Source organism: Rhinolophus sinicus, linkage group LG01 (assembly GCF_036562045.2).
Source record: "Rhinolophus sinicus isolate RSC01 linkage group LG01, ASM3656204v1, whole genome shotgun sequence".
Lineage (NCBI taxonomy): Eukaryota > Metazoa > Chordata > Mammalia > Chiroptera > Rhinolophidae > Rhinolophus > Rhinolophus sinicus.
In genome coordinates, this window is record NC_133751.1 from 131811242 (window position 1) to 131838367 (window position 27126).

Below are 27126 nucleotides of genomic sequence, written 5' to 3' on the forward strand. Positions count from 1 at the left end.
GTACTGGGGAAGTCATTAAAAAGATTCTGAGACATTTTGAAGGTCCAAAATGAGAAGCACAACAAGAGCCACTGAGAGAAAACACACCCTAAGTTGAAGCATTTCTGAACATTACCTCTAAAGTATATTCCAATTAGCTACCTACAAATTATTTCTAAAACCTCTATTCCTTCTTCTTCCACTGCTACTACACTAGTTCAAGCTATCATAGTCTCTCACCTATAACTCCTATAACAGCCTCCCAAAGTTCTCCAGTTTTCATTCTTACTCTCCTTCATAGTCCAGTCTTCACACAATATCAAGCAATCCTTTTAAAACATAAATCATATAAAACTCGTGTTTAACCCTTCAACTGGCTATTAGAATAAAGTCCTCGATTTTGTTTGTTTGTTTTGTTTTTAGCACGTATGTCCCTTGGGATGAATACATGCTCCTTATTCTAATAGAAATTCTTGTTCTGGAAATATTTGGGCTAATACTTGAAATATCCCCAATTTAGTCACTCTGATGCTTCGGGCATGCTTTGGGTAAAAGAGCTGTGTGTAAAAGGGCTGAGACAAAAAGAGATAAAAAGAGATAAAGATATGAAAAAATGACAACCTACAATTATTATTACCTGGGGCATGGGAAGTTTCGTGGACTTTTCTTTTATCTTTTATTGTGAGCTCCTTGCATACATGGGACCCAAGAACATCTTCTTCACTTTTTCACAAGTAGCAATTGAGTCTTGAACTTTTAACACTGAGCTTCATCAGTGAACCTGAAGGCAGCAAGTAGTGACCTTGTGAAGCTCCTTCAATGGCAACCATAATAAGCAGGGATGTTTTTGTGGTTGGGTGCCAGCTCTCCACTAGGTAGTGAGATATGGTTGGAAGATGTAGTATCTGAAAGTCGGTGATTGAGATCTTCCTCATTCAGTAGTGATTGCAAACAATAGGAAGATCCATTTAAACTCAAAGTAAACAGAGAGCTGTGGCTGCATGTGTTTTCTGCACTCTCTGTGGATCATGGAGGGATGCTGTGTGCTGGGCAATCTGAGATCAAGATTCAGGGGTTAGCTGTGGAGTTTTGTAGAGCTCCCTTGATTCAAGGTAAACCAAGATTTCATTTTCAAGATAGAAAGCTCATCAGACTCAGCTGAGATTATACCTAACACTCCACAGGCCTATGCCAATCCACCGCCACTTCATACAATTTGTTCAAGAAAATCTCTCAGTGCAACACTTAGAGAAAACACAAAGAGAATGATTAAAGAAAACAAGATCTTCGCTTAATTCCTTGTAAAGTGTTGTAAAACATCTTCAAGTAGGGAATGAAGAAAATGATTACATAGATCTTTCCAGAGAAATAAGCATCTTTGGAATTTCAGGAAAACTTCCAACACATGAACAGAGAATTTGAAGACACTACATATTTGAAAAATACCTTCAAGGATATCAATGCATGTGAATACAAATCACTTGATATGAAGTCATGCAGTGATCTCTAAAATTATTTGTGAATGAAAACCTTCCCAAATAAGGGTTAAATGGAGTGAAAGCAAAACTGGTGAAGCAGGTTCAGGAGAAAGAAGAACTTCTATGGAAGCTAAAACTCTTTAAAGTGTGTAGATCAAGAATGAGTATCTCAGTTATAGTTGTTAATAAAGAGGCAACAAAATGAGGGTAAAAGGGATCAAATATATGGTGATGGAAGGAGAACTGACCCTGGGTGGTGAACACACAATGTGATATATAGATGTGATGGATTACAGAATTGCACATCTGAAACCTATGTAACTTTACTAACCATTGTCACCCCAATAAACTTTACTTTAAAAAAAGTAAAATAAAGAAGTGGATAAGCTGTAGCCAGCTGTCGCTTTATGCATTGTGGTCAGCTGCCTGAGAAGAACAAAACTCTAAGCCTTTCTCAGTTGTAGACTACTATGGTTAGACGACAGATACACTGCTACACTATAGTAGACATGAAGAAGAATTTATAGGTGTTTAATTTGTATTTATTTTTTTCTCCAGAATGTCTTTGCAAATGACAACTTAGCTAAAAGATAGTTAAACATTTTAAAGGGAAGATATAAACTATTAGGGCTTAGAAAAAGGTGAACCTGGATCCAAGATCTAAAATGAAAATTTAGTATTTTGAATAATTTGCCAGAAACCTTGACTGTTAAAGAAATGTGAAACAAAATAAAAGCACTTATATTAAAAAATAATTTGGACAATTCTGAATGTGAGTTTTAATACATTGTTTTGTTTACTGTGGCAAAAAAACATTTTCTTTTAAATGTTAACAAGTAATCTAATCTGGTGAAAGTCTAAACTTAAACTGGTCTAAAAATACTTGTTTCTCTCCTAAGTGCATGATGATTCTTGTTTTCATTCATTTACCACATTATTTCCATCTGGATGATCTAGCAGGTAATTAAATTCATATATTCAAAATTTTAAAATAAACAGATACATCAAATCAAAATAAGCAGGCCTAAGCAGGATGATTTCTAAGGCAAGTAACCTTAAGAAAAGATTGGACCTCCTGATATTGTGAGCAGGTTGGGACTTGGATTCACAGTAATGTGAATATAATAGAACACAGTGTTATTTCGTCATGATAGGCTAGCAATCTCTGGGCTCTTTCATTACACTTACTTTAAATCAATGTAAAGTAAGACAAGACACACTCTATGTCTACATTTTTTAGTACATTTTTTTTTTCCTTGATAACTTCTACTCATTTAGAAATGGGACACAAGGACCATAATGAACCATGAGTCAGGGCTAACTATCCATGAACTTTACTGAAGAAGTCCCTAGAGTTGCCTTGTATCAGATTGACCTTCTAGGTTTTTCTGTATGACTTAGGCATTCTGTGGTTTCCAATCTTGGATTTTGTTGAGATTCCTGTTTCATGTTAGTGTCACATGCATTTTAATAATAGATACTTCCTCCCGTTAAGTGAGCTAACCAGTATGAAACTCTGTTCCTGGTAACCAAATTCTATACATAATAGTGCCCAGGAAGTATTAATCTCAGATGCCTTCATTCCAAATATATTTTTATTACTATATTCAGGTCTTGGTTTTCACTTTTTAGAAGAATTCTGAAAAAAGGGAAACAGGCTTAGAAAGTGGATCGGAGAACAATGACACCGAATGAAACAAAGACAACTAGGTATCCAACAAGATATTTCGAGTGAAAGGGGGAAGGCAGGAAAAAAAATGTGTGATTTTCCAATAGACAGAATGCCTATGAAAGTAAAAGAAGATTGATGAAAAAGCCTTAAAAATTCGTAAATCTCTTGACCCAGAAATACTACATCTAAAACTGTACCCTAAGCTCTGCAAATAACTTGTTATATGGATAGTCATCATAATATATATAATTTCCAAAAATAAGCTTAAAAATGTAGCTGTTTATATTATATAAAATATAAGTATACAGTAGAATATTATATAAACATTCAAATCATATTGTGGACATGTTTATTGACCTAGAAAGGAATGTTTATGACAAATAAACAGTGAAAATAATTTTATATATAATTTTTTTTTTAAATGTCAGTGAAATCATATGGTTCTCGACTTTTTCTGTCTGACTTATTTTGCTTAGCATAATAATCTCAAGATCCATCCATGTTGTCACAAATGGCACTACTTCATCTTTTTTTATGGCAGGATAGTATTCCATTTCACTGATATGCAGTGTATAAAACTGAAAACAACAAAGGAACAAGACAAATAAATGAAGAAACAAAAACTCATAGACATAGGCAATACTTCAGTGGTTACAGAGTCTATGGGGGGATGGGGTGGTAGATGAGGGTAAAGGGGATCCAATATAAGGTGATAGAAGAGGAACTAACTCTGGGTGGTGACCATACAATGTGTATTACAGAATTGTACAGCTGAAACCTAGGCAACTTTACTAATAATTGTCACCCCAATAAATTTTAATTAAAAATAGAAATTCATACATTTTAACCTTTCTAAATAAAAAAACAATCTTTAAATTGCAGTTCTTGATATCTTTAAATGTTACTGTTTTTACCCATTTTTAAATATTTACTGTATAAGCATTAATATTATATAATTTCAACTTCAATTTCAATTAATTCAAATCATGTTTACTGTGTGTTCCTAGAGCCTTTTTTTCCTTTTAATACTGTATGAGAATCAACAAACATCTCATTCTTATTTAAACATACTGAATATTTATAAAGTGCCGATATTTTAAAAATTGCTTTAAATAACCTCTCCATCTCGGATAATTTACTGTTCTGTCCTTATTAAAATATGAATGCCATTTTTGTAGTTACTATCCAACTCCTGACACTGCCAAGTAATTAATACTGTAAAACTTACTGACTCAAAATATATGTGTGGGCGTAAATATAAATATATTACTGGGGAAAAGGTTAAAAAATAAATGCTGTCACAAATAAATAATCTTTGGTGCTACCATTTACCATGTTCCTGTCTTTCCCAAATACTTTAATATGATATATCTATTCATTTGAAAATAAAAGCATGTAAAACCTCCACATTATAGCACATTTCAGAGGGAAAAATTACCCATTTAAATAATCAGTTACCAAAATAGTATGTCATTGCAACTCAATACTTTCAATTGAATTAGATGGGCTATCTGCCAGCTGGAGCAAACTCTTGAATCAGAAAACAACAACAAAAAAAATAAAATAAAATTGTGGGTTGTAAAATGAGCATAATCCTTTATTTTATACTTTACTAAATCATCAATGCCACATTTTGAATGTAAATCATGAATTTAACAACAATGCATGTACTTTCATAAAGAAACTTAGCATGATTGTCCTTATGTGACCACTACATTGTTCCCTCATTTTCATACCTGGAAACCCACTAGGTAAGGACATGTATGTTTGGAATAAATCATGATGTAATATTCTTAAATGAGGAATGAATCTCTGAATCTACATATACATCCAGTTCTTGTTATATTTGCTATTAAAACAAAAATGTTCACCTTATTGACAAAAAACATGTTTTTAAAAAGAGTGGTAAGATGATCTGTAGATGTGATTTTTGTCATTGTACACTAAGAATTCTCCAACTTTGACTAGATTTCTTACAAACAGAATTCCCTATGAAAAATCAGGGAATGGCACAATATAATGAGAACAAAAAGATACACAAATGCCTTGATTTAATTTGCATGACATTTATTTGAAGGTACATTAGCTATTAAATAAAGCATGTTTCAAGGGGGCATGGAAAAATTTTCAAATAATAGAATATGGCTGAATAATTTTGAAAATTTACTGATAGTATATTTTATGGCTACTTTCTATAACTATTTAGCTTTTATGAATTGTACTATTCATACAGGAATATGCCAATATAGGAAATATTCCAACTTAAGAAGTCTTCAGTATATTTGCTTCCATTAAAAGCAATATTGAAAATGATGGAAGTCAAATACATCACCTAAAAAAAACCAACATTTTTTGTCCAAATTGAAATCTTAGCAGTCCTTACCATTCCACAAGTATTTTTTGTGTCTCACTATTGAACTAACTAAAGAGTTCTCCTGTAAAGGTTTCTGGGTCACCTACCTTCCTTCTAAACCTCATCGCATCTTTTATGCAAAGCTTTTATCTTTATTCCAAAATAACTGAATCCTTTTCCTCCCGTACATAATCTCATTAGGAGTCCATTCAGCACAAAATAATCTCATCACTGGCCTTTTGAGTACTATCCATTTTTGATACAACTATATCAAAAGCTACATAGAACAATTATAGCTATAATTTAAAAACCTAAAAGCATAGTATTTTTAAAAGGTACACATGATTTATGGCCTCTTCTCTTTTCCCATAATATTCAAGATATTCCTTGAAGAGTTATAGTTTTAAAATGGAAAACTGTCAATTAGAATTAAATTGATACAGAGCTTTATTTCAATTTTGTAATGTTTAATATTCTCATACTATATGAGATTATGTGGATACTGATTATGGAAAGGGAAAAAAGAGAAATTTAAATATGTTTATGCTCAGGTACAGATTATTATTATTTTAATTTACCTATATCTAGGTATACATGGCCCCAGGAAATCCTATGTGACCAGATACCATCCATCCAAGTCAACTGTGGGTTGAACAAAATTGCCCAATAACTAAAAGGGTTTAGGTCTGATTGTTTAACTTCAGTTTAAAGGAAATATACTCACCACATCAAGACATGATTCCAAATTATTTGTTACAGTCCAGCAAGAGATAAAACCTACAGCATATGGGCAGTTTTCTGCAATGCATTATTTGATCCTCTTGATTTATTCTCAAGCTCTAATTAAAATGCTGTTGTAATTAAATTAATCAAAAATCTACAGTAAATCTAAAACATACTATGTCTTTTCCTGCTCTAAACATTTTACTATTTCTTCCTTTTAAATGAAAGGGGAGACAAAGGCAATATAAAACAATTATGTCTCTACTCAAAATATTATGCATTTTCAAATGTGTTTTTCCTAATGCCATAAACATGAACAATATAATTATTTTTTTCTTGAAAATGATTCCAGAAATGTTAACCTTGAGTGCATTGCAAGGAGAAAGAACCACTATTTACTTTTTCTAAGTATGGTAAAGTTGAGATGATTTAAATATTCCATCTATGTTAATGAGACAATTCTCTGATCACTAATTATAATCTGGTTAGGAAAATAGTACTATGATGTACTTTGGAACTGTACTATTTACCCATTCTGTTAGGTAATTAGCATTAAGGAGAGCAACATATTGGAACACGGCAATTTAAGGTTACAAAAATTGCTGGAATAGTTTCACATATAGTCCTTCAGAGATTTCTCATAGTACTTTTAATGTAAATTTTGATGGGCTATTAGTTTTCATTAATGATGGTTTGAGTACTTAGCGAAGACAACTATGTACTATACTTAGTGCTGGGCAAATTGCCTGGACATATTTCATATATTACTGTTACTTTAATGAATAGTGTTATGACAATTACAAGATTGATGGCTTAAAAAATTTAGGTGGATATATCTGAAGTTCTTTGAACTCAGTGTACACTACAAAGTAACTTAACCCTTTTTGAACAGTATGGTTTGAAAGTAGAATCATGTAAAATATACAGCATAATTGTAGTGCATTTAAAATAACTGGTTATCTACATTAAATTACAGATAGAAATGCAACATAACAATTACATCACTAGAACTTTTTCTGAAAAGTGGTTGTAAACACGATTTTTAAGTAAATAAGATAACATTTGAATATTTTTAAATATATTATTTGCTCAGCCTTTCATTGGTTGTATTTTCTTAAGTAAAACATGCTCAAATAATTCTGGTATAAACACAATAATAATTATATAAACATCTAATATAATCACACTGATGATCATCCACATAACTAATAGAATTAGCATTTTTTTAACATTTGAGATAGAACTGAGATTATTTTTCTAATCTGTTTTAAAGACTCTTAATCAAAAGAACCATTCTCAAGCATTATATTCCATGTTTCATGAATGCTTTCTACTGAGTAATATTTAATAAATATATTATCTGATATCTAGAGATAATTCTCCCAAAAAGGGCATTTTTAAAAAAATAAGTAATTTTTTTTTCTAAATCTAGATCATTTTAACTGGCCTAATACAATTCCATAAACATATAACTCATTCAAACTTTTCATTTTAGAATATTTGAAATTAAAGCAACAAACGAGGAGTTCTTCAAAGTTAAGTTTGTTCTAAATGACTATAATTAGTATTTTCTTCATATGACTGATTTTATGGTTTATTATTTGTATAAACATTAACCATAATAGCTTGAAATAATCACATTTACTAGAAATTTATCTTGCTTCTTATTAAAATGCATAATCATTAATAGTGACATTGTATATAAAGATTGGAAATACAGTAAAACACGTGGGGCAAAACTAATTTCATCTTCATTAGGAATTTCATACACATGAAAGCTAAAATCTTTCCTTTAGAGAAGTAAAGCTATTGTACATTACTACTTCTAGCTCACATGCATGAATTAATTATATATTCTATGTTAGTAGATTATTTTAATGGCAACAGTAAAACCACATGAAACGTCAGGTATATTTTACGCATAGTAATAGTTCTATGAAGGGGGAAAGTAAGTTAGATGTTCACAGCATTAAAAAAAGAAAAAAGAAACAAAAATTCAGGCTCTCCTTCTAAAAGCAAAGGTGTTTGAAAGTATGGTCAGTCACTTTGCATTTCCTCTTCTTTCTTCCTTATATGTTCTTACCCCAGATATAGGAATGACTCACTCCCTTACTTCAAATTTTTCCTCATCTGTCATTTCTAACTGACAATCACCCTGACCTTTATACTTAACATTGTAATTTTTCTCGCTCCTTCCTCCCAGCCCAACTCTGCACTCCCTATGGGTATGCCCTGGTTGAATTTTCTCAATTAGTGATTTTCACCATCTGACAAACTTTATTTTACTTATTTGCTTATACACTGTTCCCGGATACCTGCCAGCCCAAACCCAGAAATATCAGTACCTTCATGATAGGTAATTGTTACCTGCCTTATGCCCCATTGTGTTCCTAACACCTAGATAGAGCCTGGCTCATAATACTTACTTAATAAATGGTTGAATGAGTCAATGAATCAAAATTGGCACAGATAAGTATACAATCTATATTATAAGACATAGTATATAAGTATAAATATAAGAGCAGCCAAACCTGACTCTTTTTCACTGTTACGTTTAAAAGAAAGAAAACAAACAAAAAAGAAACAAAACAAAAACAAATCTTCCCTCCTTCTCTGCCACCCTATGTTCCTTTCCAAGACAATTTCCTACCTATAAGCAACAGGTATTCACTCTTATTTATTTTTAAAGGATTTCTAGTTTAACCAAAATTCTGCGATAATAGGTCTACAGTCACAATATCAGGCTTCATACAGGTGATTGGCCTCTGAGGGCAAAGAGGGATCTTTTTGGTATAGAGCATGTTTCTCAACCTTGGCACTATGAACATTTTGTGCCATATAATAATAGTTCCTTCTTATAGGAGGCTAGACTATTTAGGATGTTTACCAGTATCCCTATTTTTGCGCACTAGAATGTCAATAACAACTCTCTCTAGCACTTGTGATAATTTAAAACGTCTTCAGACATTGCCAAATATTCCCTGGTAGACAAAATGATGTTGGGTTGAGAATCACTGGCATAGTGAAACTAATTCTAAATTTGGAGTTAGAAATATGTTAGAGACCCAGCTTTGACCTTGGAAAACCCACACTGTGTTTTCAATGGTAATATTGCAGTTACACTATCTCCTTTGTATGGCTACTGAGTCTGTTAGCACTGATACGTATAAATTTATTTATAGAGTAGATGGGCTATAAATATCAGTTATGAACATAAACAGTGTAGCATAATGGATAAAAGTACATGATTTTAAAATATGTATCTATTTTTTCTTAATTAAAGAAATGCATACAGATGATAAAAATTAGAACAGTCTGTACAGGCTTTTTGAACCCAGATATATCAATTAAAATATACTCTGGATAATAGTTCAACTCAACATATAGATTTGCCTCATTTTTAATAGCTGACTAGTATTTCACTGTACAAATATTCAATTATTCATTTGGTGAGTCCTTTATAATAGACATGTAGGTTTTCTTCCCGACTTTTCTAAATACAAGAACCACTTCAAAGGATATTCTTGTATATGAGTACATCTCAGTACATATACATCTTAGTGTAACTATATCTGCAGATCAAATTTCAGAAGAAACACAGGCTTCAAAGTCTATGAATCATGGATTAGAGATCTTGCTACATCGCTGATTAACTGTGTAACCCTGAGCAATTAACTTAGGCTAGCTGACCCTAAATCGGGACCTTGAATAACCAGTGTTAATAGTATCTCACTCAGCGGATTGTTGTGAGAATTGCATAAGTTAAGATTTGTAAACTAAATATTACAATGTTTTATTTATTTAGACAATCAATTATTAAAGAGACTTTAGAGCCTAAAATTTCCAAACACCGTTTGTTTTTTTTCCCTTTTGTTTTGGAACTCTTGCACTTGTGTGTTTATCGGTATATTTTTCTTCTTCTTCTATTAATCTGTTTAGTGTCTTTGAGAAAAAAAACAATCTAATAACCCTCCCTTTCTTGCATATCTACATACATATGTATATACAACATATGCCAAAGATAATTGATTATATTTTACACATTTATCTCATTATTAATTTTCTTCCCTTTTTAGTTCAAACGCTTATATTTTAAATTATTGTATTTTAATGTTTACTACACAGTTCTCCCATGGTATCCATGGGGGGATTGGGTCCAGGATGCTCGCAACAATATTAAAATGAGCTGATGCACAAGTCCCTTATATAAAATGGTGTAGTATTTGCATATAACCTATATTTTCATATAGGCTACAGCAGGGTGTGCCTACACATCACTTACTTGGTGTGGGTTTAATATAGCACTTAGCATGTGGCAAATTCAAATTTTGCTTTTTGGAACTCTCTCTCTCTCTGTCTCTTTCTCTCTCTCTCTTTTTTATCTACGGTTGACTGAATCTGTGGATACGAAACCCAGGGACATGAGGGCTGATTGCTTTTAACTTCTACAGTGTATTTATGGCTGTGATCATTCTACATAAACATGTTCCTGCTGTGAAAATATATTTTGAATGCTATGGCAAATATTTTTGTGTGCAGATGGTGATTGTTTTACTTATCCATACATTCCACTATCACTTATTGAAATGTAATAAGTGCAAAACACCTTTCTGTGTGTCATGAATGATACATATATGAATAAAACGTGATCCCAAATTATGGACAAGAGAGATATATTTACACATTATTGAAGACAAAATGTATTCCACTATCAGGAAGATACAAAGGAGCTCAGAGGAGAGGAAAAATCTCAAATCACACTGAGATAAAGTTGAAGCAGGCCTTGAAGGGTGATATTTCACCTATTAGGGCATTTCACCTATTAGGTATTTCACCTAATATGGAAAGCAGTCAAGGAACAAGGAACAGCAAGACAAATAAAAATAAGCGGGCATATCAGATAGAGGAGAACAGGTTACTTGGATGTATTGCACCTGACTGACTGAAGTGGGGGTAGAGGAGGCACAAACGAAAAGTAGAGTTATGACAGGAAAGGCTTTTCCTAATAGTGAAAACTGAACTGGACTCAGGATCTCTGAGCTTGAGTCTCAGAGGACTAGGTTTTCACAGATCTTATTGACTTTAAGTTTCTTTACCTGTAAGGTGGGACTAATAATGCTTTGGTTTTTAACAAATATTGACCCTAAGTTTCACTATCTATAAGATGAAACTAGGAATGCTGTGACAAACAACGTTTGATGAATGAAAAGTAGGTGAAAAAAATGAGCATTTTAGAGTAAGTTGTAAGTACTTATTTCAGCTCTGAAATATCATGGCTAGGTAGGGATTGCCACAGCAGGTCAGAACATAGCAGGTCTTGATAGTTTGGAGACCAGACCTATAGAGTAAAAAGAATGTAATGGGCTGTTGCAGTAGTCCATATGAAAAGTTAAGTACCTAACTAAACTGGTGAAAGGAAAGCAGAACAAACAGCAATGAATCAAAGGGGAGACCTATCAGATATAAAAGAAAAAACTGGCAATCCAAAGAATTGAAACTCAGTTTCAGGCTCTTTTTACAATCAAAGGAAGAAAAATATTTAGTAAGCTTTGATTTAACAACAAGAAACCTACATTTGACAATATAACTGCACGTGAACTTCATGTCTTTAGTATGCATTCTATGTTAATCCAAGCCAGCTTTGTTTAGCCTGGTAGAACTGTAACTCCTATGCATTCTTTCTTCCAGATCCTCCTTCCTGTACACATACCTATGTCCACTCCTTTTGATCATTAAGCCCTTAGGACATTAGGTGTTGGTAAGTGTCAGACTCACTTAATAATAAATCTTCAGGTCTATCAACCATGACCAAGATACAATAACCAAATCGCAAACGGGACTAAAGTTTTAATCAAAGATAATATCTTGGCGTCAGTTATTTTCCAGCTCCAGACTCATGAAAGCAGAAAGAATCAAAGGACCTTATCCCCTGGAAACCCAACAGAACCATGCCATGACTGACACCAGGACCGGCAGCCATGATCCACTGCACCCTGCCTTAGCCCCGACCAGTCAGCAGAGCCCACAACTCTAACTCCCATAGTAACCAAGACTAATGATTCTTCCTTTATATAACCTAGCTACTAGAGACCATTGGGAAGTCAGGTGTTTGAGAGCATTGGCTCACCTGTGTCTCTGGGCTTGGTGTCAACTCCCTAAATAAACCTTTACTTTCTTCGCTGCGAGGTACTGCTTGTGTCTTTTTTATTTTTATTTATTTATTTATTTTGGCCTGGATGCACGCAGGCAAGCAGACTCTTTGAGTCTATGGTAATAACAACATGTAAAGTGGACTTGCATTGTACAAAACAGAGGAAATGTTTCCTTAAGGTGGACTACTTAAGTTAAGAACTTCTAAGTTGTCAGGCTCTCTGCCTGTCATAAAACAAGCATATAGGATCCTTTCAGACTAGATTTCAGAGTAAATCTGCAAGTGCTCTAAGAATCTTAACAAGACTAAATGCAGCAGGTTCACACCCTGTCGCTTGCTATCATTTATAACGTGTCATAGATGCCATGACAACTTGTCATAATAATTTATCTTAGGAAGTAGAAAAAAAGGGCCTTTATGATTTCTGCATGTCAGTTATACTGGGTTGCTTATTGCACACATATTTTTCAAATCTGTATCATTATTGATAAGTATATTATATATCTGAGGATTCATAACAAGTATACAAATTAAGTTTTAGATGTTTTTATTTTTTTTTTAATAAATCCTAACTTCAGTCATGAAATCATATTTTGCTGTAAAGAATACATATACAAATGAAGAAAAGTATATCATGGAGAAATTAGTTGAGAGAGCTTAAGTGTTACTGGAGATAAACAACAATTTCTTGCTGTTCTAGTTTCTTTCAGTCAGTAGAGAGCCTAGACAATTATAAGTGCTTTGTTGTAGAAACTCTAGTGGTAACATTAGGAACATTTAATGCCCAACAATATTAACACTGTATTCATTCTTAAGCAATTAATATGGCCTCCTCTGCATTTCTGATGGTTCTGGAAGCATTTTAGTCTGACAGTTCTGGCTTTCCCATGACAAACTATCCACACACTGGAAATCTCCATAGCAGCTATTATGATTTCAAATTTGTGAAGTGAGCCTATGAAAAGTAATGAACAAATGCCCTTATGGTTTACCATTGTTAAAGCTTTTCAAGGGTGTTCTAAAAGTTAAACAATAATCTTATTAACAATTATTTAAAACAAATATGTGCATAACCAAATCAAAAGAAGCCAACTTTTTATTCATTCTAGGGCTGAGTTTGTCCATGATAGGAGATGAAAAACGCACAAAGAGCATGTCTTTTTTTCCTCCACAATGGATTCTAACAGCCGCCAAAATTCAGTAACCTTCTAACATTTACATATTAAGCCTATTCTGGAAAATGACCACTTGAAACAGATCAATAGTATATTTAAACTACAATTAGTAACACAGAAAATTTCAGCTGAGAGACCTTAATCATTTATAGAAAGTGCATAATTAAAGAACATTTTTGCCTTTATTTATGACTCAAAGTTTCTTTTATTTTTAAAAGAAGTTAGCCAATTTTTGCAAGTCATTCTGATTACATGGATGTTGGAGATAGCTACTTCGATATTTACCAAAAGTACCAACTTATTCTTAAGACAAGTATTTAAGCAAATCTATTTGTAGACATCCACCAAATTCTTAACTAAAAGTCAAAATTGAATAATTTTGCCTAACTTCTAAAATGTATTATTATGAACTCTGATTAGCATAACTTCACAAGTGAACTTTATTTTTATTCATACTTTTTGTTTCTCCTTTATTGCTTCAACTTAGATAACAGTTATTTTAAACTATTTCCTACACCCTTGGATCAACCCATTAGTGATAAAATCTTGAAAGGTTTTTAGGACATTGTAGCTCATATGGTCAAGACTCATATTTTTGAAAAATAGAACATTAAGGGCTAGAGTTCAGTAATTCTCCCAGATCCACAGTTGGTTAGTGGATAGCAGGAATCTACCAGTTCTGACAATTAAATTTGCCAACTTGTTGCAACAATGTTGCTAACCTTTTTTTATATCATAGGGATTATTCATTGTGAATTTGTACCAATCGGAGAAACAGTTAATCAAGTGTACTATTTGGAAGTGCTGAAAAGGCTGCGTGAAAAAGTTAGATGATCTGAACTTTTTGCCAATAATTCATGGCTCTTGCATCATGACAATGCACCAGCTCACACAGCACTGTCCCTGAGGGAGCTTTAAGCCAGTAAACAAATAACTGTACTGGAACACCCTCCTTACTCACCTGATCTGGCCCCCAATGACTTCTTTCTTTACCCAAAGGAAAAGGAAATATTGAAAGGAAGACTTTTTGATGCCATTCAGGACATCAAGGGTAATATGACGACAGCTCTGATGGCCATTCTAGAAAGAGTTCCAAAATTGCTTTCAAAGATGGACTAGGCGCTGGCATCAGTGCATAGCTTCCAAAGGGGTGTACTTCGAAGATGACTGTAGTGATATTCACCAATGAGGTATGCAGCACTTTTTATAGGATGAGTTTGAGAATGTAATTGTCCAAACTAGTTGTGTGTGTACATGTGTGTATACATATATACATATACATATACACACACACATATAGGAGGTTAAAACTATTGACTAAAATTAGAGCTTGTGGGTTATTTATGTGTTATATTTAACACACTGTTTCTTTTCACTGTCAGCAGCTGCAAGTTGAGAGCAGATTGTGTGTGTGTGTGCGTGTGTGTTGTACGTATCTCTTGACATTCAGGAATAACATGCCATGTTAACTTTGGAACACCTATCTACAAATATGAACAATATAATTTCCAAAGATCATATAGTACCATAAAACAACAAAAAGGTAGATGCACAATTGAATTTCAATGAGAGTAACTGTGTATGCAGTGGATTAGCAGAAAACAATGAATAAATAGCTCATAAAGTATGAGTGTAGTGTAGAGGTTTAAATTCAAACTCAAAACCCTTGTACTTCCCAGGACACAAAATCCTGCTTTAGCAAAACTTGACAAGTTATTGCATGACACATTTTAAAGGACTATACCATGACCACCTGTGATTAAATAAGATGATCGCTAAATCCTTAAATGCCACAAATTTTCTACATAGTCATACAGACTTCTTCAAGGTTGCTTGAATGATCCCCACATCCTTACTTCTATTTTAAATCTACAGTCCATTTGCCCCAGGTCTTTCCTGCCCCAGTACAAAATACAGATAAGTCATCATCCTGCTAGTTCCTGAATTCCATCTTAATTTTCTCCAACTACCAATAAACCTATTTCTGCCAGTACATTTGTTTTATTTGTAGATTTTCTCTCAGCTCTATAAATCGATTTTTCTAACTCGCTCTTCAATATGAACACAATATACACAATCTGCTCTCAACCTGCAGCTGCCGACAGTGAAAAGAAACAGTGTGTTAAATATAACACATAAATAACCCACAAGCTCTAATTTTAGTCAATAGTTTTAACCTCCTCCTTCTCACAAAGGCACTTAAAATTGAATGGCAACTTGATTATCTTGTGTTTATCTCACTGTCTCCTGCAGGCATTAATGATCAGGAATATACCAAAGTTATGAGGAAAAGATGAATAAAAACAAACAAAATAACTATATTTGAAAACTAGGCAATCGATAGTTAAACATAGCATAGCTAACCGTACACTATTTTATAGCACTAACCACCTGAAAATCATGTAAGAAAATGTTTTAGAGTATCATTATTTCATGAACTGAAGTATAGTTATGAAATAATAGTCCCTTAAAAAGAATTGTTAAATATTGAGAAAAAATATCTAAGAAGAATAGGTAGTGGATGTATTTTTGAGCTATTACCTATTCTATTTGAAAGCAGAAACTATATTTTTGCTAGCTCTTATAGTTAGGAAAAAAAAAAAAAAAACTGACAAGGTCACTTTTTTTTTTTTTTTTTAAATTAGAAAGAATTCAATGTTCAAAGTTACGGTCTAGTCAGTTTACATCTAGTAACTGGAAAGATATCTTAGTTTGGGCTGCTGTAACAGAGATACCATAGATTGGGTGGCTTAAACAACAGAAATCTATTTCACACAGTTTTGGAGACTTGAAGTCAAAGATTAGGATGCCAGCACTTTCTTGTTATATCCTCATATGGCAGAGAGAGAGGCTAACTTGCTGGTCTCTTCCAGCAAGTTAGAAGGACATTAATCCATGGGGGTTCTACAGTCATGATCTAATTACCTCCTAAGGCCTCACCTTCAAAAACCATCATATTAGGGTTTCAGCATATGATTTGGGGGAACACAAACATTCTGTCCTTAGCAAAATGTGTTAAGATTCTTCATCAAACAGTCATTGTATACAATGTGTAGTCAGTTTTGATAAAATGAACTTAATTCCTTGACTTACTAGAGAAAAGGTAAAACACAGACAATACTGTATTGGACCTTAAAAGATGCCTGACTAGGTAAATTAACAGAATCACTTGAAAAGATTTATTTTGATATATATATATATATATATATATATATGAAAATATTTTAGAGTATCATTATTTCATAATATTCTATTACCTATTTTATTTGAAAGCAGAAACTATATTTTTGTTAGCTCTTACAGTTAGGAAAAATACAACTGACAAGGTCACTTTTTTTTAATTAGGAAGAATTTAATGTGTGTGTGTATGTGTGTGTGTGTGTGTGTGTGTATTTCTGAAAATAAAGCATTTAAAAACGTAACATAAAAACTGAAAAATAAATGAACAACTAATGCAGTTCTTGTTTGTTCATATGGCATTCCTTTATTCTTCCCTCCATCACTTTACTTCAGTTTTTCATTCAGAAGTCACTATCTTAGTAAGACTCTCCTTGGCCACTCAGTTTAAAATCTAAAATTTCATTTCTACCCTATATCCCTGCTTCATGGACTCCCTTATCTTTTTTCACTGTGTTGTCTTTTTTTTTTCTGACCTTAGCAGTTATCACTCCATATGTTTTTAACGTACCGCCCTTATTGTTTGCTTCCCGTGCTTCTCTGAAAGCTTAATGATGCCACCACCATGCAGAGCAGCACCTGGCATATAGTGAGTATTAATAAATATTTGTTGAATGAATGAATGGAGTCGGGTCTTCATTGCTGTAAAGGTGTAAGCTCTACACGTAGAACTTACATCTCTGTCAATATTTGAACCTCACATTTACACATTCCTTCTCTATATATACCTCAGGCAGAATACAAGGCCCGGTCAATTAAAACCAGAAAATTTTGGTGGGGAATTTTATGTCCTGTCCTCTGGGAGAAAGGCCCTATCTCCTCTACAAGGTATGCCAGCTCTGCCACGTGATTATTATTATTTTTTTAATCAAATCCCTCTAATGGTACAGCTAGGCATTAGCCTCTCTAACTTCACCATATTCTTTCAATAATTCAACGTTACCAAGATAAATGGTGATCAAACCATAGGTGGCAACTAACTGGTATCCTCCGTGCCGGATAAAGCACACAGAGGATTGTTTTTTGCATTTGTTTATTTGTTTGTTTGCTTAGCTGGTATAATGCTACTCTTCACAGTTAGCCTATAAAATATTTTACAGTCTGCATGTTATATTTTTTAATATGATTACTTGCTAATATTTAAAAATGGTGAGATTTTGAATAAAAATCTGGATTTCTTGCTTCTCTTTTAAAATGAAAGATGTGGTACAACTGGTTAATATTCCTTCTGACCAAAATAAATGGTGCTGAGAGCATTCTACTTCTGATGGGGCGATAGCTCTCTCCAGGGTTATCACAGTTCCTGCCACTCCCAAGAGAGTCTAGAAACTGAAGCCTAAACTCAGTTGTTACTTACAATCACTCGGAAGCTATTCGATTTTATTATACCTGACACACTTTACCTTTCAAAACCTGCCTGATTAATAAGTATTTGCATTTTTAAATCTCTTCACAAATGAATGAGTACTCTGTGAATGAGATGACATAGGAACTATTTATCTACTACTATGTGACAAATTACCCCGAAAACTTAGCATCTTAAAACAATAAACATTTATTGTTTCACATAGTTTCTGGAAGTCAGAGATCTGGGGGAAGCTATGCAGGTCATTCTGCTTTGGAGCCTCTCGGATGTTTGCTGGAAATGGTTGGCTTGGGATGAAGTCATGTGAAATCTTAACTAGAGCTGGAGGTTTTGCTTTTGAGATCATATACTCACATGGATGATAGCTGAAGGTATCAGTCCCTTGCTACCTGGACTTCTCCTTGGGATGCTTAGGTGACCTCATAATATTTTAGCTGGCTTTACCCCAATGAGTAGTCCAAGAGACAGGAGAAGGAGGAAGGCTCATGCTTTTTATGGGATCATCTCCAAAGTCATATATTATCACATCTGCTTTATTTTATTCATTAGAAGTGAGTCACTAAGTCCAGTCCACATTCTAAGGGTGGGAAATCAAGATCTACTTTCTGAAAAAAGTTTGTGAAATCCAGATGCGGTAACCTTGGTCTTGGGGTCTTGGACTTGGTTGAAGCATCAAATAATTGCTTTATTTTAATCTAGGTATTATCAAATCCCTTCTGCTTTATCTAATTTTAATTTTTCAAAGTTCTTTACGGTTTATTTTATGTATATTATCCCAGGTAAAACTGGGAACCCAAAGTGGTTACAGTTTACAATCTTTGAGATTTACAAATTTGTAAACAGTTTCCAAATAAATGTTTGACTCAGTTTTAGGAATATCACTCTTAATTTTAGTGACACTCCAACTTTCAGTGAATTATCATCACCTAGGTAATCTCTCTGAGGAGTTGACATACACTAGTAAATAACTGGTTAACTCATAGCACAATTATTTGTGTCCTGAATGTGCAAATTCAGTATCACTGTAGGCAGCTTTTCCTTTAAACATTTGTAACTGTATTTGTCAGTAATACCCTGGATAGTAGTAAGGTTTTTCTGTTTTACTTTTTTATAGCCTTTTTTATATGACTATAATATTCAGCCTCAGCAGGAAGCAGGTCATTACCCTTGATTCCATCCCCAAAGAAAAATTGCTGAGAGTTTCTGAAAGAAGAAGGGAGGATCTGAACAAAAGGGCAAGTTCAGAACTAAGCTAGGAAACCTTATAAAGTAGATGTTGCCTCCTTGCTTGTCTGTGGAGTTGTCATTCAAGTGTTCACCCCTTAAACTGTTAAATGTATTTTGACACATCCAGTTAATATATTGATAGTAGAGTCATTCATAGGTTTTATTATATTTATTTTTATCTTTCAGGATTAATCAAATTATGGTGACAAGTGGTACACATCTACAGTCATTCTTTTGGCAAAATTATTATAATTAACACAAGATTTTGTTCCCATGCAGCACTGATGCTATATCTGATTCACAGTGCTAACGCAATATAGGCATTATGATTTCACCCGAAGTTTCTCTCTTATATTTTATTTGGAACAAACTGACTTTTTTATTTATTTACTTATTTTCTCATATGAAACACTGCTCCATTTTTTGAGCCTGGGTTCATAGCATTGAATTCTGTGAGTTCAGTATTAACTTCCTACTTATGCCAGGATCATGTTAGCAATCATGTTAGCAGAAATAAACCTTTCTAAAGCCTCATGTTTTTCTATAAGGCAATTATTTTTAGTACACACACACACACACACACACACACACACACTATTTTTCACTAAAAAGTCAATGATGTTCCCTAAAATGTTATGACAGATTTTTAACAAGTTTCCTCTAATTTATTGGGTTCATTGGTCATGTCATGTGCTACTTTCGGTTGATTTCATAAAATATATTGGAATTCAGTTTTTGAAAACAAAATGTGAGTAGTGATTTGGGGATTGTTGTGGCTTACCTAACTAACCACTTTCAAAATTTAAACTTTATATTCGTTCAAGTGATTTAAAATATGTACAAATGCACATAAAATAAACTTCTCTTGTTAATTTGGCAAGGTTGAGTATTACGAAATAATATTTTTGTTTGTTTTCTTATTGCCTTATAAGACAATTGTAAATAAATCCCTGCTCTAAAATAACCTACTTGTAAGGAACAAGCCTTTAAAGCTATCTATAGAGATATAGCTCCTGAACACACACAATGAGAAGAATGGCAAGACAATGCTCTACAAAAAACACATGAATTGCCCAAAGGATAGAAAGAAAATTGGAAAAAAAAATAAATAAATAAACACAATTTTTTTTACAAGTTTAAATTCCTCATCTGAATAAAAACTATTTAAAAAACAAACAAAAATAAAACACTACTTATAAGAAACAATTAGAAAAAAAATGGTGAAAGTGATAGCAGGAAGATAGAAAATTAGGAATAACACTGCAGCAAAAGAAAGCCACTAAGACACCTGAATCAGTATCATGTTAGACACCTGACAATGCCCAATTTGGTAAAATTAGAGAATGTTTTAAGGATTGAATTAAGTGATATCAAACTCCATCTTTGATGTCTGTATAAAACACATTTAAAAATCAAAAATGCGTTTATACGGGGTCAGACAATGAAGTTCGTGAACTCATCCTAGAAAAAGTGCTACATGCCTCATTGCTGAATATCACTACAGACACTTCGAAGTACTCCCCTTGGGAAGCTATGCACCAACACTAGCACCCAGTCCACCCTTCAGAGAAATTTTGGAACTCTTTTTCTGGAATGGCCATCAGCGCTGTCGTCATATTACCCTTGATGTCCTGAATCTCGTCAAAATGTCTTCCTTTTTTTAGTTCCTTTATCTTCTGGTAAAGAAAGAAGTCATTGGGGGCCAGATCAGGTGAGTAGGGAGGGTGTTCCAATACAGTTATTTGTTTACTGACTAAGAACTCCCTTACAGACAGTCCCGTGTGAGCTGGAGCATTGTGGTAACCCAAGAGCCATGAATTGTTGGCGGAAAGTTCAGATCTAACTTTTTCACACAGCCTTTTCAGCATTTCCAAATAATAAACTTGGTTAACTGTTTGTCCAGTTGGTACAAATTCATAATGAATAATCCCTCTGATATCAAAAAAAGTTAACATCATCGTTGTTACAAGTTTGTGAACTTAACTGTCCAAACTCGTATACATTTCCTTGCTATTCTCACAAGTTTGTGATATAGGCAAATATATTTAATATCTGTATTTCTCAGCTATAGAAAGTGAAATAGAGACAAACTTAGCACTTAGTGATTCGTTGAAACTATGTCCTTTTTTCTCTCCCTCACAGAAATGTATGTTTTTGTGAGACTATTGTCCACATTTATATTAATATTCCAAAGTCAGGCATAGTATATCTGCAAATAAAAGATTCTAAATGCATGTTAAACTAAATTTAATATATATTTTTTTCCTTATATCCTGGACTCATCCTGTTTTAAATAATAATTTGCAGTATCTCAACCTCATTTACTTTAATCAGGTATTTTTAACCTAATTGGAATCAAAGGAGATAAAAACATAGTTTTTGTCTAGAAAATTAATTTTCAAATCTTTCTCAATTAATGACTATTTATTTATAAATTTCATACACTCATAAACAGTCATTAACAAAAATAATACCACAAAACTCACATTAAATCTGTGAAATGGTGAAAAAGCTGAAAGACTGTAGGATATTGAATTAAAAGACCTAATTCATTACCTATATAAATTGTTAAAATTTATTCAAATTGACTTTTCATGAACAGTACATCTTTTTATAGTGTATCCTGAATACCTCATGATATACAGAACTGTAAATATGAAATCAGTTTTCTGATTCCCTGTAACCAAATATAACTACTCAGATTCTGTGTGGAATATCTAATCCTTATGCTGTGACTGACCATGAACTTCATCGCAGAGCCAGCCATTCACGAAGTAAAGATTCAGCAATTCTCATCAATGTTTCTTTATGATATGTCCTCTAACATCTTTTTAAACTCAAACTATCTTTTAAAATTAAAATACACAATTGAAAAATCAGCTTCTAATACCAATACAGTGAAAGTTGATTATTTGTTCTATGGAAAGTCATACCTCCCTCTTTGCTTTCTAATTGTCTTACTTGCCTGGTACCTTGTTTTCCAGAAGCTTGAAGGAAAGGAACAAAAATTGGCTCAATTCAGTAAAATTCCCCTTCCTAAATATAGGCATACCCCATTTTATTCTGCTTTGCTTTATTATACTTAACAGATAACTACGTTTTTACAAGTTGAAGGTTTGTGGCACCCTGCATCTAACAAGTCTATCAAATTCATTGTTTCAAACAGCATTTGCTCACTTCATGTCTCTGCATCACATTTCGGTAACTCTCGAAATATTTCAAACTTTTTCACTATTATATATTTGTTATGGTATAATTGTTTTGAGAAATTAGGAAATGCGTCCGTGTCAGACTGAACTTAATTGATAAATGTTGCATGTGTTCTGACGGCTCCACTCACAGGCCCTTTCCCCACCTCTCTCCCTCTCCTCAGGCCTCCCTGTTCCCTGAGACACAACATTATTGAAATTACGCCAATTAATAATGCTACAATGGCCTCAAAGTGTTCAAGTGGAAGGAAGAGTCAAACATCTTCAACTTTAAATCGAAAGCTAGAAATGACTAAGCTTAGTCACGAAGAGATGTTAAAAGCCAAGACATCCAAAAGATCCACATCTTGCACCAAACAGTTAGCCAAGTTGAGAATGAAAAGGAAATCTTCTTGCAGAAAATTCAAAGTGCTACTCTTTTAGTGAACATATAAATGATAAGAAAGTGAAACAGCCTTATCATTCGCTGAATATACTGTTAGTGAAGAAGCTGCTGTGAAGACTGTCAAAATGATAACAAAGGACTTGGAATATTATATAAATATTGTTAATAAAGCAGTGGCAGGGTTTGAGCGGATAGACTCCAATGTTGAATAAAGCTCTAATGTGGGTGGAATGCTATCAAACAGCATCACATACTACAGAGATGTCACTTGTGACAGGAAGAGTCAATTGATGTGGCAAAATTCATTGTAGTCTCATTTTATAAAATTGCCACAGTCACCCTAAACTTCAGCAACCTTATCAGCCAGCAGCTACCAATATCGAGGCGAGATCCTCCACCAGCAAAATGATTATGACTGTTGAATGACAGTTACAGATGACAGTTACCTTTTTTAGCAACAAAGCATTCTTTAATTATGGCATGCAATTGTTGTTTCAGCCATAATGCTGTTAAACACTTAACAAACTACAGTATAGTATAAACATAACTTTTATACACACTGAGAAACCAAAAAATTAGTATGACTCTCTGTTGCAATATTCACTTTATCACAGTGGTCTGGAACTGAACCTGCAATGTCTCTGAGGCATGCTTGTATTGAAAAACAATTATTTGTGGGAGAATAATTTCTATCATTGGTCAATGAACCCTGTGGCCTTGTCTCTCCGATTATCTGAGTGTATCAAGCTATCCTTTATAAGCAGAGATAAGCCAGATTTGTTATTGTGACAAAAACACAAGGCCCTCACACTTTAGAGCACTGCAGTAGAACACAGAGAATAATCATAAAATAAAACAAGTCACAGTAAGCCAAGAATCAATAACAGTAAAGTTAGTATTGCTAACAACACTAAGTCCCTGATCTTGATAGTCTTACAAATCTGTTTGTTAATGTTAAGAAAAAAAGAATAAGAAAGAAACAAGCAAACAAAACAAAAACTCATAGAGATGTGCAATTTAAATGTGCTTCTTGTATTAATGGAGCAGTATGTCTTCTCAGCTTTTAACAGGTCATAATTAATCAATCCCCAATCAATACGAAGAATCCTAGCTATAGAACCATTACACTTACCCATGATGGTTAGGGCTGTAGCTTTTGTTAATTCTTCTTTCATTGACTCTATTACTTCTAAATTACCGCCATCTAGGTTGCATCTATTTATGGTTCCATTTCCCGAACTGATCCAATAAAGCTTGTTTTCCACATAGTCTATCGATAGACCTGCAATTAAATTATACATCTTAAACATAACAGTGCCACTTAAATTGTAATATTCACCTGGTATTGGATTTGAAGGGGGAAATATATGTTGCAAACTCAGATTTTTGTCTTAAAATATAAGGTCAAGCTAATGGGAAATACACATAGGCTGTTTTAACTCTCTATGAAATAATATACTTTTATAGGCACTTAATAGGAATATCTGTTGATTATCACAACAATCTTGTGACACTGAGTTCCATTTTATGGATAAGGAAAATAATCCTTGTTAAGAAACAAATCCTTAGATATAATAGTAAGTGGACATTCTGGAAATTTTTAAAAAGTTTCTATTTCCAGATTGAGTATCTGCCCTCTTATTACACCATTTAGCCTCAGAAAGTCTGAATATGTTATATTAATTTGGCATACTAATTTAACTGATGAAATTTATAATATCTCCTCTACTTTCAGTAAAATTTACTTTAGGCAATTACAGATCTATATCAGAAGTTTCAACTCTTTTCAAGTAAATCTAAAGGTAGAAGAATTTCAACAATTAGTAATTTCACTGACATATGGAAGTGAATTGGGCTCATTTAGGGGCTACCATAGAGAGATAAATCATTCAACAAGCAAGTGAACTAAGCCAATGGCATAGTGTGTCACTGTAGGTTAGTTTTATTGTATTTTATGGACAGTTTCACATATTAGAGTGATGTTTATGGTTCTCAGAATTCCCATTCCATGTATGTTTTGATTGCCAAGGGTTCTTAGTACATATCTAATTAATTAATTGCATGCTCAGTAGGCTCAAAGTGCATGGGTAATGATAACTTTGTGGCTCCATGGTGGTTTTCTGTGATCCACAACTACTTGTGAAAAAGGGTATGTGGAAACATATACACTCAGTCATCCAGTATCATACACTGTCTCTGAGATCTCTCTCAGAGAATGAAGTGAAAAAAAACACAAAATTCTCTCTCCTATTAAAAAAAAAAAATAACCTAAGATGAAAAAAATAATAAAGGATGATAGAAAAGAAAGAAGGGACGGAGGGAGGAAGGGAGATGATTGAATAGAATTACATGCGTTTAAGTTCATTGATAAAGAATTAAACATAACCCAAATATTCTCAATTATAAATAGCCCCAAGCCAGAGAGAGGAATTAATTTACCAGACTAGTTTTAATCAAGTAGAAATAACCAGCCTATAGAATATACCAGATGATTTATTGACTTATTGGTATGTTTTGCTAATAGAGTCTGGAAGGTTTACCAGAAAAAACACAGGGCATAAAATTAGACATTTCAAGGAGGAAGTTTTCAATTTTTTTTTTCAATAACCACAGTGGGTGATTGCCTTTTATCAGTATGGAAAAATAATCAAATGATTTAACTATTACAGTCATATTCTATGGTGTAATATGTTCAGGGTGAAAGTCTATTCACCTTTCACTTTTTGTTTTGTTTTGTTTTTAATGAGAGAAAGTTGGTTATTCTACAGGGACTTCTTAAGCCATCTTCATGCATCTTTCTAGCATAAATAAATTCTGGTTTAGACCACTTAATTTCCCAAAGTGGTCTATTTTACCTTCTGCTTAGTTGACTATGCTAAAAGCACAAAATTCCACCTCTAATCAGCAATGAAGAATATCTTTACTACAGATTTATGGTACAAAATATAACTCCAAACTTTCTGTTGCCGAATTTTCATCAAGAACTGAATTAACAAATACATTTATGAATAATTCCCTTTAGGAACATTATCTGTCCCTCTAAGTTTTCTAAATTATATCTCTTAATCAAGCCAAATCATTAGAGAGCTATCTGCATTTTCAGACCACTGTCTTCTTGCCCTCTCTGAATCGCTTGCTGAACTGAGGTTTGGCATTGTGCCTTTGGTTTAAATGAAGGATGCTACAATAAGTAGCCATAGGAAACACGCTGTTATACTTCCCAGGATATAGTATCTGAAAGCAGTACATCACAAAGCGACCTCTTTACACAAGGACCCATGGGAGAAATTTCTTTCAGGGCTCAGTGCCAGAAAAAGCTATATAGGGAAAATATAAAATTGTAACCGATCATATTTCTCTCTTTGCTTTGGCTCCAAAGAAACTGAAGAATCTGATTTGTTAGCCATCACTAGCAATTGTAAAGGAATTGCATTTACACTAGTGACTTTACTCCTGTCTTCAATAGACTAAACTATTATTTTCCTTAACCTTGATTTCTTAAAATCAGTATTATTCTGCTCTTTCTTAGGAAATTAATTTATTTTTGGAAGGAGAGAGTGCATTCATACTGAGTGTACCTAACTTCAAATTTATCCACAATGTCAAAACTTTCTCATCCACCGAACATCCTGCAGTTTCTAGAGTCTAACTTAGGCTGTGTAAAGCAGTTATCATAGAGAGCTGGGAAGTTAGAGAGTTTGGTCAAAGTTACCCAGACTCTACTATGGAACATCTTTGTTTCTGGGGTGCAAGTGCATAGAGGGAAGGTGGTGTGTCAGTGAGTTTTTTATCTTTAGTGCCTATCATGATGCCTAGAACTAAAAACAAAATTTATAAACATTGAATGAATGAATGAATTAATGAATGATTTAAATAATTTCACAATGAAAATTATAAGTTGTCTTCAAAGAGTTGTGCCTAGTACAGTTAAATTATCCTCACGACAGAATTATTTCAATATACTACTTATACCCAGTTACACTAGTATAAGGCAATAGGAAATAGATCTACTTGGTACAGCTTATATTTTTTATATTAAGATTGAATATTTTAGGATTAATAGTTTTAAGATTCACACACAAAAAGTATTTAAAGTTACTATGTTAACCTATATTTGCATGTGATGCCTGTCACCTAGCCACCTCAATATAGAATATCTTCTCTCCTGGTAAATACATCAGTTTAATCCCTGAATGTTCTTGAGTATGTTTATACCCAGGTTTACAAAATA

General features: G+C 33.3%; 1 protein-coding gene and 1 pseudogene across 5 annotated transcripts in view; one reads left to right on the plus strand and one right to left on the minus strand.

Annotated features, from left to right (window-relative positions):
- Positions 1–27126, minus strand: part of LRP1B (LDL receptor related protein 1B) — a 1798389-nt gene that overhangs the window by 552860 nt on the left and 1218403 nt on the right. For all 5 annotated transcript variants that reach the window (XR_012497488.1, XM_074335786.1, XM_074335783.1 and 2 more), the window contains one exon: positions 24028–24177. Coding sequence is in view for 4 of the 5 variants with exons in the window: in XM_074335786.1 (XP_074191887.1) it covers positions 24028–24177 (150 nt within the window). In the remaining variant the exon portion in view is untranslated. The remainder of the gene's footprint in view (positions 1–24027; positions 24178–27126) is intronic.
- Positions 519–1662, plus strand: LOC141567903 (swi5-dependent recombination DNA repair protein 1 homolog pseudogene; annotated as a pseudogene).